Source organism: Cebus imitator, unplaced genomic scaffold (genome assembly GCF_001604975.1).
Source record: "Cebus imitator isolate Cc_AM_T3 unplaced genomic scaffold, Cebus_imitator-1.0 Scaffold329, whole genome shotgun sequence".
Lineage (NCBI taxonomy): Eukaryota > Metazoa > Chordata > Mammalia > Primates > Cebidae > Cebus > Cebus imitator.
In genome coordinates, this window is record NW_016107644.1 from 2604311 (window position 1) to 2618579 (window position 14269).

General features: G+C 47.6%; 1 protein-coding gene across 1 annotated transcript in view; it reads right to left on the reverse strand.

Annotated features, from left to right (window-relative positions):
* Positions 1-11943: 11943 nt before the first annotated feature.
* The window catches only part of LOC108286805 (ALG12 alpha-1,6-mannosyltransferase), a 15895-nt gene continuing 13569 nt past the window's right edge, over positions 11944-14269 (reverse strand). Inside the window, exons 5-7 of the mRNA XM_037730066.1 lie at positions 13073-13242; positions 12915-12990; positions 11944-12787 (exon numbers count right to left, since the gene is read on the reverse strand). Coding sequence (XP_037585994.1) covers positions 12559-12787; positions 12915-12990; positions 13073-13242 — 475 coding nt within the window. The 3' untranslated portion in view covers positions 11944-12558. The remainder of the gene's footprint in view (positions 12788-12914; positions 12991-13072; positions 13243-14269) is intronic.

Here is a 14269-nt window from a genome sequence, read left to right on the forward strand (position 1 = left end):
TTCAGTATGATATTGGCTGTTGGTTTGTCATAAATAGCTTTTATTATTTTGAGATACGTTCCTTCAATACCTAGTTTATTGAGGGTTTTTAGCAAAAAGGGCTGTTGAATTTTGTCAAAGGCCTTCTCTGCATCAATTGAGATAATCATGTGGTTTTTGTCTTTGGTTCTGTTTATGTGGTGATTTATGTTTATAGACTTGTGTATGTTGAACCAGCCTTGCATCCCTGGGATGAAGCCTACTTGATCATGGTGGATAAGCTTTTTGATGTGCTGTTGCAATCAGTTTGCCAGTATTTTATTGAAGATTTTTGCATCTATGTTCATCATGGATATTGGCCTGAAGTTTTCTTTTCTTGCTGAGTCTCTACCAGGTTTTGGTGTCAGGATGATGTTGGTCTCATAAAATGATTTGGGAAGGATTCCCTCTTTTCAGATTGTTTGGAATAGTTTCAGAAGGAATGGTACCAGCTCCTCTTTGTATGTCTGGTAGAATTTAGCTGTGAACCCATCTGCACCTGGGCTTTTTTTGGGTGGTAGGCTCTTATTGCTGTCTCAACTTCTGCCCTTGTTATTGGTCTATTCAGGGTTTTTGACTTCTTCCTGGTTTAGGCTTGGGAGGAGGCAAGTGTCCAGGAATTTATCCATTTCTCCCAGGTTTACTAGTTTATGTGCATAGAGTTGTTTGTAATAATCTTCGATGGTTTGTATTTCTGTGGAATCTGTGGTGATAGCCCCTTTATCGTTTTTTATTGCATTTATTTGAGTATCCTCTCTTTTCTTTTTTATTAATCTGGTTAGTGGTCTATTTTGTTGATCTTTTCAAAAAACCAGCTCCTGGATTTATTGATTTTTTGAAGGGTTTTTTGTGTCTCTGTCTCCTTCAGTTCTGCTCTGGTCTTAGTTATTTCTTGTCTTCTGGTAGGTTTTGAGTTTTTTTGATCTTGCTCCTCTAGCTCTTTCAATTTTGACAATAGGGTGTTGATTTTAGATCTTTCCTTGCTTCTCATGTGGTCATTTATTGCTATATATTTTTCTCTAGACACTGCTTTAAATGTGTCCCAGAGATTCTGGTATGTTGTGTCTTCGTTCTTGGTTTCAAAGAACATCTTTATTTCTGCCTTTATTTCATTGTTTATCCAGTCAACATTCAAGAGTCAGTTGTTCAGTTTCCATGAAGCTCTGTGGTTCTGAGTTAGTTTCTGAATTCTGAATTCTAACTTGATTGCACTGTGGTCTGAGAGACTGTTATAATTTCCGTTCTTTTGCATTTGCTGAAGAGTGATTTGCTTCCAATTATGTGGTCAATTTTAGAGTAGGTGTGATGTGGTGCTGAGAAGAATGTATATTCTGTGGATTTGGGGTGGAGAATTCTGTAAATGTCATTAGGTTTGCTTGGTCCAGGTCTGAGTTCAAGTCCTGGATATCCTTGTTAATTTTCTGCTTCGTTGATCTGTCTTCTATTGACAATGGAGTGTTAAAGTCTCCCACTGTTATTGTGTGGGAGTCTAGGTCTCTTTGTAAGTCATTAAGAACTTGCTTTATGTATCTGGCTGCTCCTGTATTGGGCACATATATATTTAGGATCGTTAGCTCTTCTTGTTGCATTGATCTTTTTACCATTATGTAATGTCCTTCTTTGTCTCTTTTGATCTTTGTTGGTTTAAAGTCTAATTTATCAGAGACGAGAATTGCAACTCTTGCTTTTTTTTTTTGCTCTCCATCTGCTTGGTAAATCTTCCTCCATCCCTTTATTTTGAGCCTTTGTGTATCCTTGCATGTGAGATGGGTTTCCTGGATACAGCACACTGATGGGTTTTGGCTTTTTATCCAATTTGCCAGTCTGTGTCTTTTGATTGGGGCATTTAGCCCATTTACATTTAGGGTTAATATTGTTATGTGTGAATTTGATCCTGCCATTTTGATGCTAGCTGGCTGTATTGCCCATTAGTTGATGCAGTTTCTTCATTGTGTCGATGCTCTTTACCATTTGGTATATTTTTGGAGTGGCTGGTACTGGTTGTTCCTTTCTATGTTTTGTGCTTTATTCAGGAGCTCTTGTAAAGCAGGCATGGTGGTGATGAAATCTCTAAGTAATTGCTTGTTCATAAAGGATTTTATTTCTCCTTCACTTGTGAAGCTTAGTTTGGCTCAATATGAAATTCTGGGTTGAAAGTTCTTTTTTTTAAGGATGTTGAATATTGGCCACCTCCTCTCTTCTGGCTTGTAGGGTTTCTGCTGAGAGATCTGCTGTGAGTCTGATGGGCTTCCCTTTGTGGGTAACCTGACTTTTCTCTCTGGCTGCCCTTAACATTTTCTCCTTCATTTCAACCCTGGTGAATCTGATGATTATGTGCCTTGGAGTTGCTCTTCTTGAGGAGTATCTTTGTGGTATTCTCTGTATTTCCTGGACTTTGAAATTGGCTTGCCTTGCTAGGTTGGGGAAGTTTTCCTGGAAAATATCCTGAAGAGTATTTTCCAGCTTGGATTCATTCTCTCCGTGACATTCAGGTACACCTATCAAATGTAGATTAGGTGTTTTCACATAGTCCCATAGTTCTTGGTGACTTTGTTCATTCCTTTTTACCCTTTTTTTCTCTAATCTTGCCTTCTCATTTTATTTCATTGAGTTGATCTTCGACCTCTGATATCCTTTCTTCTTCTACTTGGTCAGTTCAGCTGTTGCAACTTGTGTGTGCTTCGTGAAGTTCTCGTGTTGTGTCTTTCAGCTCCATCAATTCATATTCCTTTCTAAGCTGTTTATTCTTGTTAACATTTCATCAAATCTTTTTTCCAGGTTCTTAGTTTCTTTGCATTGTGTTAGAACATGTTCTTTTAGCTCAGTGAAGTTTCTTATTACCCACCTTCTGAAGCCTGTTTCTTTCAATTCATCAGACTCATTCTCCATCCAGCCTTGTTCACTTGCTGGTGAGGAGTTGTGATCCCTTGCAGGAGGAGAGGCATTCTGGTTTTGGGTGTTTTCATCCTTTTTGCGCTCATTTTTTCCCATCTTTGTGGATTTATCCACCTGTCGTCTTTGTAGTTGTTGACTTTCAGATTGGGTCTCTAAGTGGATGTCCAGTTTGTTGATGATCAAGTTATTTCTTTCTGTTTCTTAGTTTTCCTTCTAACAGTCAGGACCCTCTGCTGTATGACTCCTGAGGTCCACTCCAGGCCCTGCTTGCCTGGGGATCACCTGCAGTGGCTGCCGAACACTAAGGGTTGCTGCCAGTTTCTTCTGCTATCTTTTTCCCAGAAGCATACCCCCCAGATGTCAGTCTGAGCTCTCCTTTATGAGGTGACGCTTTGGATATATGGTGGTCAGGGAGCTGCTTGGGGAGACTGTCCTTTATAGGAGCTCAGTTGCTGAGCTGTGAGCTCCATTGTTCATTCAGAGCTGCTGGGCAGGTACGTTTAAGTCTGCTGCAGCAGAACTCATAAATGCCCTTTTTCCCCCCGGGTGCTCTGTCCCAGGGAGTTAGGGCTTTATTTATAAGTTTCTGTCATGCTGCTGCCTTTTTTCAGGGCTGCCCTGCCCAGCGGGGACACAGCCTAGTCACAGTCTGCCTGCAGAGGCTTTGCTGAGTTGCTGTGGGCTCTGCCTAGCTGCTGTGTGAACTTCCCTGCAGTCCTGTTTATACAGGTATAGTTAGAAATGCCTTGGCAATGGCAGCCCACTTCTGTAATGGCAGAGTCTCTGTAATGGTGGGCTGCCTCAGCAATGGCAGACTACCTCTGTAGTGGTGGACTGCTTCGGTAATGGGGTCTCCTGTGAGCAGCCCCTCTGTCCAGCACTGTGCCCCAGGGAAGGGCCTGTGTCCCTGCTGGGTCTCCGCTGGCTCTCTTCCCAGTGAGCTGGTCCTGACGTCCATCTCAGTCTCTCAGTGACTGTTCCTGCACAGTCTGTTAACAGACCAGAGGAAACCCACTGGTATGGCTCAAGAATTCTAAATATGCATATGTCTCTTGCATGAGAGTTCTGGGCTGCTGGGCCTCAGTGTTCATCCAGGCATCATCCTCACGCTCAGGAACGCCTGTAGCTACAGCTCTCCCTGAGAGGCTCTTTTTCTTCAGGAAATAAAGGCTTTTCCAGAAGCATCCCAGCAGACCTTGTTTAGCTGGAGTGGGTCCCAGGTGACATCTCCAGGATCCTCCTAATGAGATGGGCGAAGGAGGAGGGGTGCCATGGCTTTCCCCACTCAGTCTCACAGCATCAGTGAAGCCTTGGTATCTTTCCCCTGTCCAGTTAACATTTATCTTGTACCTTGGTAATTTGTCCTCTCAATTTTCTAAAATTATTTATTTTGAGATGGAGTCTTGCTGTGTCACCCAGGCTGGAGTACAATGGCAAGATCTCAGCTCACTGCAACCTCTGCCTCCCAGATTCTCCTGCCTCAGCCTCCCAAGTAGCTGAGATTATGGGTGCCTGCCACCATGCCTGGCTAATTTTTGTGTTTTTTTTAAGTAGAGACGGGGTTTTACCATCTTGGTCAGGTTGGTCTTGAACTCCTGACATCAGGTGATCCGCCCTTCTTGGCCTCCCAAAGAGCTGGGATTACAGACGTGAACCACTACACTGCACCTGTTCTCTTAAATTTCTAAAATCAAAGTCCATGAGAAATCCTGACATTTTGATTGAAATTGCATTGAATTTATAGCTCAATTTGGAGCAGCTTTATTATGAGTATATGGATGCTTCAATAATGTACTGTCCAGTTTTAATACCGAGCTCCACAAGGTGGCACTCACAGGAGCACGTAGTTAGGACCTGTCCGTCCTCAGGAGGAGGCAGGAGCTCAGAATGGTGCCATGCTGGGAATCCCAACCTCCATCTTTTCCTTTTAAAACAGCCATTGTGTTCTATTTTAATGGAAATTCCCGTCTACAGCTAGTGTTAATAGAATATATATTCAAACTGGCTTTTAAAACTAATTTTATCTTAATCTCAATCCTATAGGAATGTTGAAAGCATAATACAAATCACCTTTCCCCAGAGCCATGGAGAGAAAGTTGCCAGCCTGATTCCCAGGCTTAAGTCCTCTACGACCACAGCATAGTGTGGAACCCGGGAACTCCCCTCAGGTCACACCAGCAGCCGCAGGGCAGAGTTAGGAGTGCGAGAGGAGTTTGGAGAGGAAGCAGGAGGACCAGGGGAGCCTCAGACACCCAAGGGGCAGAAACACCCAGGCCCTGGACTCAGGGGGTGCGGCTGCAGGAGGCTGTGGGCACTTCTGCCTCCCCTAGCAGAGGCCCAGACCCACGCATCTGACCACCCCAGGCCCTGGTCCACAGAGCATGTGACGTGGGCTGCCCTGGCCACAGGCTTCTAGCACACAGACTCAGTTCTGAAGACTGTGGCATTCATAGACATGAGTTCTTGGTTTCCAGTGCTCCCTGGGTTTCTGTGAGCTCGGCGCTCATGCTGAAAAGAGGCGGGTTACCTCCTCACAGTTAGGCTGGGGCGTGCATGTTGGCAGAATGTCACTGAAGGGACTGCACTCTCCTCTGTTATGCCAAGGTCACCTTCTGCTGTAACCACCCTGTTCCCGTGGTAAAGGCAGCGTCTGCCAGGCTCCCACTGGGAAGTTATTTTCCATTAAAAACTGTGTGGAGGCTCTGAGACAATGCAAACATCGTCCTAAGACTTCATATTTGCTGATTCATACTGTTATGGGCTCAGGGCTTCCTATATAATTTATGAATTAACATATCTATCGTTTTCCCCAATTCTCCAGATTTGGCTAGAGGAGTCCTTGATCTGCCTTCTGGGTCCTCTTGATAGGTCCTCATCATTCTTTGAACATTTACTCCTTTTCTGAGGGAAAAGATCTCCACACTCATCCTCCGTCTTCTCTGCCCTTGCCCTGGAATTGTGGTCTCCTTTCTCCAAGGAGTCCTCCTTCCCTGGAGTGTGGTGTCCAGAGGCCGAGCTCTGGGTGCTGGTGCGCCAGTTGCTGCTCTTCAGGACTCTTGGTGCACACACATCTTTTTGTTTTTTGAGAGGGAGTCTCACTCTGTCACCAGGCTGGAGTGCAGTGGCGCAATCTCAGCTCACTGCAACCTCCATCTCCTGGGTTCAAGAGATTCTCCTGCCTCAGCCTCCTGAGTAGCTGAGATTACAGGCATGCATCATCATGCGTAGCTAATTTTTGTATTTTTAGTAGAGACGAGGTTTTACCATGCTGGCCAGGCTGGTCTTGATCTCCTGACCTCATGATCTGCCCACCTCAGCCTCCCAAAGTGTTGGGATTACAAGTGTGAGCCACCACGCCTGGCATATTTCCATTTTTATTTAAGAATTTTTTAAATTTCCATCTTTTTCTATTTTAAACAGTCTCACTCTGTCACCTATAATGGAATGCAGTGGTGAGATCTCGGCTCACTGCAACCTCTGCCCCCTGGGTTTAAGCGATTCTCCTGCCTCAGCCTCCCAAGTAGCTGGGATTACAGAGCACGCCACCACACCCACCTAATTTTTGTAGTCTTTAGTAGGGATGGGGTTTCGCCATGTTGGCCAAGCTGGTCTCAAACTCTTGGCCTCAAGTAATCTACCTGCCTTGGCCTCCCAAAATGATGGGATTACAGGTGTGCGCCAGCGCACCCAGCCGCGGCCTTCCATCTTAACTTCTTCATTGACCCAGTGGTCTTTGAGCACTTCGAATGTATCAGCCCATTCTGTCCTGGCCTATAAAGCTTCTGCTGAGAAATCTGCTGTTAGTCTGATGGGGGTTCCTTTATATGTGACTAGTTTTTTTCAATTCTTGCTAATTTTGGAATTCTCTCTGTGTTTGACTTTAGGCAGTTTGAATACAATGTGCCGTGGAGAAGATCTTTTTGCATTGCATCTGTTTGGAGCTGTCAGGGCCTCCTGTAGCTGGATGTGTAAATCTCCTGCTAGACTTGGGGTTTTCACTATTATTTTGTTAAACAGGTTTTCTAACCCTTTCATTCTCTCTTTGCCTTCTGGGCCCCAACAATTCAAAACTCTGGACTCTTTACGGTGTCTCATGTGTCACAAAGGTTTTGCTCATTGTTTTTTATTCTTTTTTCATTATTTTTGTCTGACTGGGTTATTTCAAAAGACCCACCTTCAAGTTCTGTAGTTCTTCTGCTTGATCTAGTCTATTGCTGAAGTTTTTGATGTATTTTGTGTTTTATTCAATGACTTATTCAGTTCCGGAATTTTTAAATTTAGTACGTTTGGTTATTTTTTCTGATATCTACTTCTTCCATGTTTTTCATTCATATTCTGAATTGTTTTTCTGATAGTTTTACATTGCTTTTCAGAATCATTTTCTATTTCTCTGAGGTTCTTTACGATCAATAATTTGGATTCTTCTTCCTGGATTTCATGAATTCTTCTTCCTTCCTCTCCTTCCTTTCCCTCCTTCTTTCTCCCGTTCTTCGTCTCCTCTTTTTCTCCTCTTTCCTTCCCCTTCCCCTTTCTTTCTGACAGCTCCCTTCCTTACCCTTCTTCTTTCTGACAGCATCTCACTCTGTTACCCAGGCTGGAGTGCAGCAGTTCCATCATAGCTCACTTGAACTATATACAACCTTGAACTCCTGGGCCCAGGCAATTTTCCCACCTCTGCCTCCTGAGAAGCTGGGACTACAGGTGCACCCCAGTGGATTTCTGAAGAATTGCTGTGTTCCTTTGGAGGTGTCACATTTCCTTGCTTTTTCATGTTCCCTTTGTCCTTATGTTGGTATCTGCTCATTTGGTGTAACAGTCACTTCCTCCAATTTTTTGAATCTGCTTTCATAGAGGAGGACTTTTCCTGAAGATGTTTCTATGGTGCTGGTTGGGTAGGGCACTTTGGCTTTTATTCTGGGTGAATGCAATAGTATAGTCTCTGTAAGATTTCTTCAGCTGTAAACGGTGTCAGCGGTATCTGTGATTTCTTCTGTGGCTTAGGGTGAAATTAGTAGAGGCTGTGGCAACATTTTATTGTTTGTTGAGACAGAGTCTTGCTGTGTTGCCCAGCCTGGAGTGCAGTGGCGTGATCTTGGCTCACTGCAATCTCCACCTCCCAGGTTCAAGCAATTTTGCATCAGCCTCCCAAGAAGCTGGGATCATAGGCATGCACCAACATACCTGGCTAATTGTTGTATTTTTTGTAGAGATGGGATTTTGCCATGTTGGCCAGGCTGGTCTCAAACTCCTGACCTCCAATAATCTGCCCTCCTTAGCCTCCCAAAGTGCTGGGATCATAGGCATGAGACATTATGCCCAGTGGCAATGTTTTACTGGGGACTTAGATCCAGGTAGGCCAGTCTTCAGGCCTCAGTGGTGACAGCAGTGGGCTGAGTATGCCTGGCCTTGGGCCCCAGGACAGCCTACAATGGCACCAGTGTTAGCAGGTCTAGGTGGGCTGATTTTGGGGCCTCCCAGTGGCTTACTTGGATACTGGTAGTTACGGTGCTGGGCCAGGCACGTTGGCCCCTGGACAGCCAGTGTGGTGGAGGCAATGGCACTGGCAATGGTGGGATGACCCACTGGATAGGCTGGTGTTGGCAATGGCTATGAAGGGCTAGGTGGGCCAGTGCAATCCTTTTCCAGAATGTCAAACAGTTGGAATCATACAGGTTTTTTTTGAGATGAAATTTTGCTCGTCGCCCAGGCTGGAGTGCAGTGGCATAATCTCAGCTCACTGCAAACTCTGCTTCTTGGGTTCAAGTGATTCTCCTGCCTCAGCCTCCCAAGTAGCTGGGATTACAGGTGCCCACCACTACGCCCAGCTAACTTTTGCATATAAATATATATATATATATTTGAGAAGGAGTCTTGCTCTGTTGCCCAGGCTGGAGTGCAGTGGCGTGATCTCGGCTCACTGCAACCTCTGCTTCCCTGGTTGAAGTGATTCTCCTGCCTCAGCCTCCTGAGTAGCTGGGACTACAGGCACATGCCACCACCCCCAGCTAACTTTTTGTATTTTTAGTAGAGACAGGGTTTCACCATGTTAGTAAGGAAGGTCTCGATCTCCTGACCTTGTGATCTGCCCACCTTGGCCTCCCAAAATGCTGGGATTATAGGTGTGAGCCACCGTGCCTGGCTGTCGTTTTTGTATTTTTAGCAGAGATGGGTTTTCACCATGTTGGCCAGACTGGTCTTGAACTCCTGACCTCAGGTGATCCACCCACATTGGCCTCCCAAAGTGCTGGGATTATAGGCATGAGCCACCATGCCTGGCTGAGTGAATTGATTTTTGAGAAAAGTGCAAAGGCAATTCAGTGGTGAAAAAACAATCTTTATTTCTTAAGAGACAGGGTCTCTCTCTGTCACCCAGGCTGGAATACAGTGGTGCAATCACAGCTCACTGCAGCCTCAACTGCCTGGGCTCAAGGGATCCTCCTGCCTCAGCCTCCCTAGTAGCAGGGACTACAGGCATGCCCCACTGAGGATAATGTTTTCAACAAAATGATGTTAGAACAATTGGATATTCATAGGCAAAAAAAAAAAAAAACAACTGACCTACACCTCACAACATATTAAAAAATTAACCCTAGCCGGGCACAGTGACTCACACCTGTAATCCCAGCACTTTGGAAGAACAAGACAGGCAGGTTATTTGAGCTCAGGAGTTCACAACCAGCCTGGGCAACACAGTGAGACCCCCATCTCTACAAAAAATACAAAAAAAATAATAACCTATGAAAAGACATTCAACTTCACTCATAAGAAAAATGATCAAAACTACACTGAACCACCATTACCCTGTGGGACTGCAAAATGGTACCACCCTGTGAAGGGAATGTCACGATACCCCACCCAACCCAGGTGCAGTCACCCCTGTGGCCCAGCGCTGCCTACCTCTGAATTCACCCTGAAGACATGCCTCAAACAAATGAAAATACAAAGGTACTCGGTTATGCATGGCAGCATTATTTGAATTTACAAAATATTGGAAATAAGCGAACTGCCCACACAGAGGAGAGTTGCTCAAGAAGTGACACTACGATTTCCAGGAGTGACTATTACGTGAACAAACCAGTGTGTGGCTGGGAGCTCACGCCTGTCATCCCAGCACTTGAGGAGGCCAAGGCAGAAGGACTGCTTGAAGCCTGGTGTTCAAGACCATCCTGGGCAACACAGTGAGACCCCATCTCTAAAAAGAAACTTTAAAAAATCTGCTGGGCTTGGTGGCACACACCTGTGGTCCCAGCTACTTGGGAGGCTCAGGTGGGAGGATGGCTTGAGCCCAGGAGATGGAGGCTGTGGTGAGCTAGGATTGCACAATTGTACTACAGCTTGGCTTACAGTGCAAGACCCTATCTCTAAAACCAAACCAAAAAGCCAAAGTGCAAAACAGCATATAAAGAAAGCTACGTCTAATAAAAAAGGGAATACATGTATATACATTTATCTTTACAAAATTAAACACACGCAAGATAAATCAGAAGACAATTATGATCATTACCAAAAATCGGGGAGGAGGTACCAGAGGGAGTGGCTCCCAGCACCTGCCCTTAGGAGTTTTGACATCTAGAAGCACGGTCATGCTCTACAAACCCAACAGGATGGGGCGTCGGGTGGGAGGCAAAGACTGAAAGCCAGCGGGAAGGGCGAACCCAGCTCTATTTCCAACGAAGTCACCACCACACTGCCGGTGGAGAAGCCAATCCAAGGAACTCATCAGCGCAGCACGCAATGCACCTGCGGTTGTGGGCGAGGAGTGAACTCTGCCCAAATGCCAACCTCTTGATGGCGGGTTTGTTTTTGCAATCCTGTGCCAAAGCAGCACTGGAGCTCCCGAGCAGGCGTGTGCTGGACTCCCCAGCAGATGTGTGAGGACGCTGCTGTTGATGGGGGTCACGGTCCTCAGGGTGGAGATGGGGGGGGTGGAGATGGAGGGACAGGGGTGCAGGGAGAACCCTGCAAAGCAAGACGGAATCCGAGATGCGGGCACAGCTGTGCTGTTTCAGATCTGTATACGCATTATTACATACGTGCGTGTGTCTGCACATCGGTACACCCCCGTCCTCCCCAGCCTGTCCACAGAAAGGGCCTAAAGCCCAGGCACCCAGTGGCATAGAGCAGACCTGCGTTGAGATCCCGGTCTCTAATACATTCCCTACCAAAGGGGGCCAAGCTCCGCAGAGCAACAGCCGAGGCCAGAGGCTCAAGAGGACACCCTGCCATGCCTGGTTGTGAGGAGGTGCTCGAAGGAGAGGACACAGCGCATAGCGTACCGGCGGAGTGTGGCAGGGCTCCCACTAGCAAATCTCTGAACACCAGAATCATTAAAGACAGGAGCGGTTCACAGACCACTGGAGTTGGGAAGCAATCCATACGTGCCCAGTGACATGAGTGCGGATAACCAGTAAATACCTGAGATACACAGGTGGACGGACAGGGGAGGAGGGGGCCATCTGCGGGATTCAGGGGCCGGGAAGCCTGCTCTCCAGCCTTACCATCTGGCCTCTGTTGAGTCAGGAAATGTCTGCACGAATGTTCACCGGATGCAGTGGGGACAACAGGAGGCACCAGGTGGAGAGGCAGTGCCAAGGCACCTGGGCCAACAATCACACACTCTCAAAAAGAGCTCAGGAAAAAAGTGTCCTTATGCACATGTGTGTGCATGGTGTGTGTTGTGTGCATGTGCATGGTTGGTGTGTGTGTGGTGTGTGCACGTGAGCATGTGTGCATGGTGAGTGGTGTGTGCACATAAGTGTGCATGGTGTGTGCATGTGAGCGTGTGCATGGTGTGTGGTGTGTGCATGTGTGTGGTATGTGCACGTGAGCGTGTGTGCATGTGTGTGCATCAGCACCCAGTCCCCTGGCTCCAGTGCCCAGCACCACCACACGCACTTTGGTGTATTATACATGCATGGTCAGGGAAGCTGACAGCACCAAACTGTCCCTTGACCATGCATTTATAATGTGTGATAAGCTGTCACACGGGAAACAGTAAAGTTTCCATTCTCATTCTTTTCTGTAATATCAAGGTTCCAATCAACATTTTATTGCCTTATTCTTTTTATCTCATTCCTTTTTGAACGTGTTTATCTCCTAAAATTTCATCTGTGATGGAGATGGGATGCCTATGAATACACCAGTTGCAGGGGCGGTGGCGGATGGGGGTCAGCCCGGGCCACCATGGTCTCCTGAGAGGGGGTGCTGTCTTAGATGCCCCAAGAGACCCTCAGGCAGCAGGTGCAGGATGCTGCCAAAATACAGATCCCCCAGGAGGCCAGGACACACGTAGCCTCACAGACAGGTGCCCGGGTGGGCCTGCTGCTCCCAATTAGTCACGAATGGCACTTGGTCTGGATGCCAGACAACTATGTCACCCACCCTGCCTACCTACAGGAAGGCCTGAGGCCACTGCCACCCTGGCCAATGGCTCCCGGGGGGCCAACAAGACCCGGGCCCCTCATTCTCTGACGCTGCCAGCCCCAGGTGAAGCCACAGAGGAGGCCCTGGCCCTGCTCTGGTGTCTGTCGGAGCCATGTGCACAGTGCTTTGATTTGCTTCTCTGAATTGTCACAACTGTGCGGAAACTGGGAGCGACAGCAGCTCTGGGAGGGCCTGTGGCTGCTGAGGGCTGCCCAGTGCACCTCAGGATGGCTGGGGGAGCCTCTCCAGAAGCACCAGCTTTGTCTGCAGGTGGACGTTGAAGGGGGGCAGCTGGGTCAGGTTCAGACTCACACCTGTGGTGCCTGCAACACTGGCCAGGACCCGGTGCGTGTCCCTGTAGAGGGCCAGGAGGTCAGGGGCCGCCTCCATGAGGATGTGCGTGTATGCCAGCATGCCTGCCCCTGGCTGCAGGTCCTCCCTCTTGTCGTACCTGCAGGATGAGAGCCAGTGGTCCTGCCCAGGGTCCACATTGCCCTGCACCGTCCTGTCTCCCCACCCCGGGTGGCACGGGGCCCTCACATGGCCTCCAGGAGGGTCGTGTTGTGTGTGGGTCCTACCTCCAGGCGCTGTTGACTTGGAGAAACCGAGACACACCTGTCTGGGCAGCTGCCACGTCAATGTGCAGAAGGACATCTAGGAAAACCATGCCTGCTGTCAGACCCCATCCCCCCGGTCAGAGCCACAACAGTCCCCAGCCAGAGCCCCCAGCACCAACCTGTCTGGGGGGGCACCAGCTGGTGTAGCCTCTGCATCGCCACGCCGCCCGGGTAGTTGAAATGGGACACATACAGGGCGGTGGCCGAGTAGGCGGCATTCACCAGGAGATGTCCGATCACAAGCAGAGACCCCGCTTTGTACAGCCAAGACTTTTTATAGTTATTCAGCCTGAAAAATGGAATGGTTACGCAACATAAGCAGAACATCGTGGCAAAAAAATTAATCTAATTCTATCTACAAAACATATTAGGGGCATAACCTGCTGTTCAACTTCACCATGTCATAACAAGCAGAGTTAACCACCAAATAGAGTAAGTAACCTGTGGAAGTGGTTAAGATATGGCCTCAAGAATTGTCTGTGGAATTCTACCCAAGACGCCAATTTAAAATTTAGAATAGATTTTTAAATATATTTTTTTTCTTTTTTCTTTTGAAACGGAGTCTCACTGTGTTGCCAAGGCTGGGATGCCGTGGCATGATCTCGTCTACTGCAATTTCCGACTCCTCAGTTCAAGAGATTCTCCTGCCTCAGCCTCTCTACCACACCCAGCTAATTTTTGTATTTTTAGTAGAGATGGGGTTTCACTATGTTGACCAGGCTGGTCTTGAACTCCTAACCTTGTGATCCAACCATCTTGGCCTCCCAAAGTGCTGGGATTACAGGCGTGAGCCACCATGCCCAGCCTAAAAATACATTTTTAAAATTCCAAGTGACTGTAGGTCACAATACCACCCGGCCAAGCCCACTCCCAGCAGGCCTGTGAGTGAGCTCTGTGGGACAGGGCGCCGCTGGTTCTCTCTGATGGACTGTGCTGAGCTCAGGCTCCTACTGCAGAGTTAGCAGCTGGCGGAGAGCGTGTGGCCCACAAAGATAAGACTCTTTACTAGCTACCAGAAAAGCTTGCCGACCCTGGTCTAAACGCCCCAGAACCCCTGATCAAGACTCCCTCTCTTCCAAACCCACCAGGCTCTTCGGAGCCCTCTTCCCCACAGGCCCTGCCCTTTGCTATGGTTTGGATCTGTGTCCCCACCAAGTCTCATGTCCAACTGTGATCCCCAAAGCTGGAGGTGGACCCTGGTGGGAGGTAACTCGGTCACAGGCTAGATCCTTCGGGAATGGATTAGTGCCACCCCCTCATGCTGTTCTCCTGTAGTGGCACCTCCTTGATCCTTCGGGAATGGATTAGTGCCACCC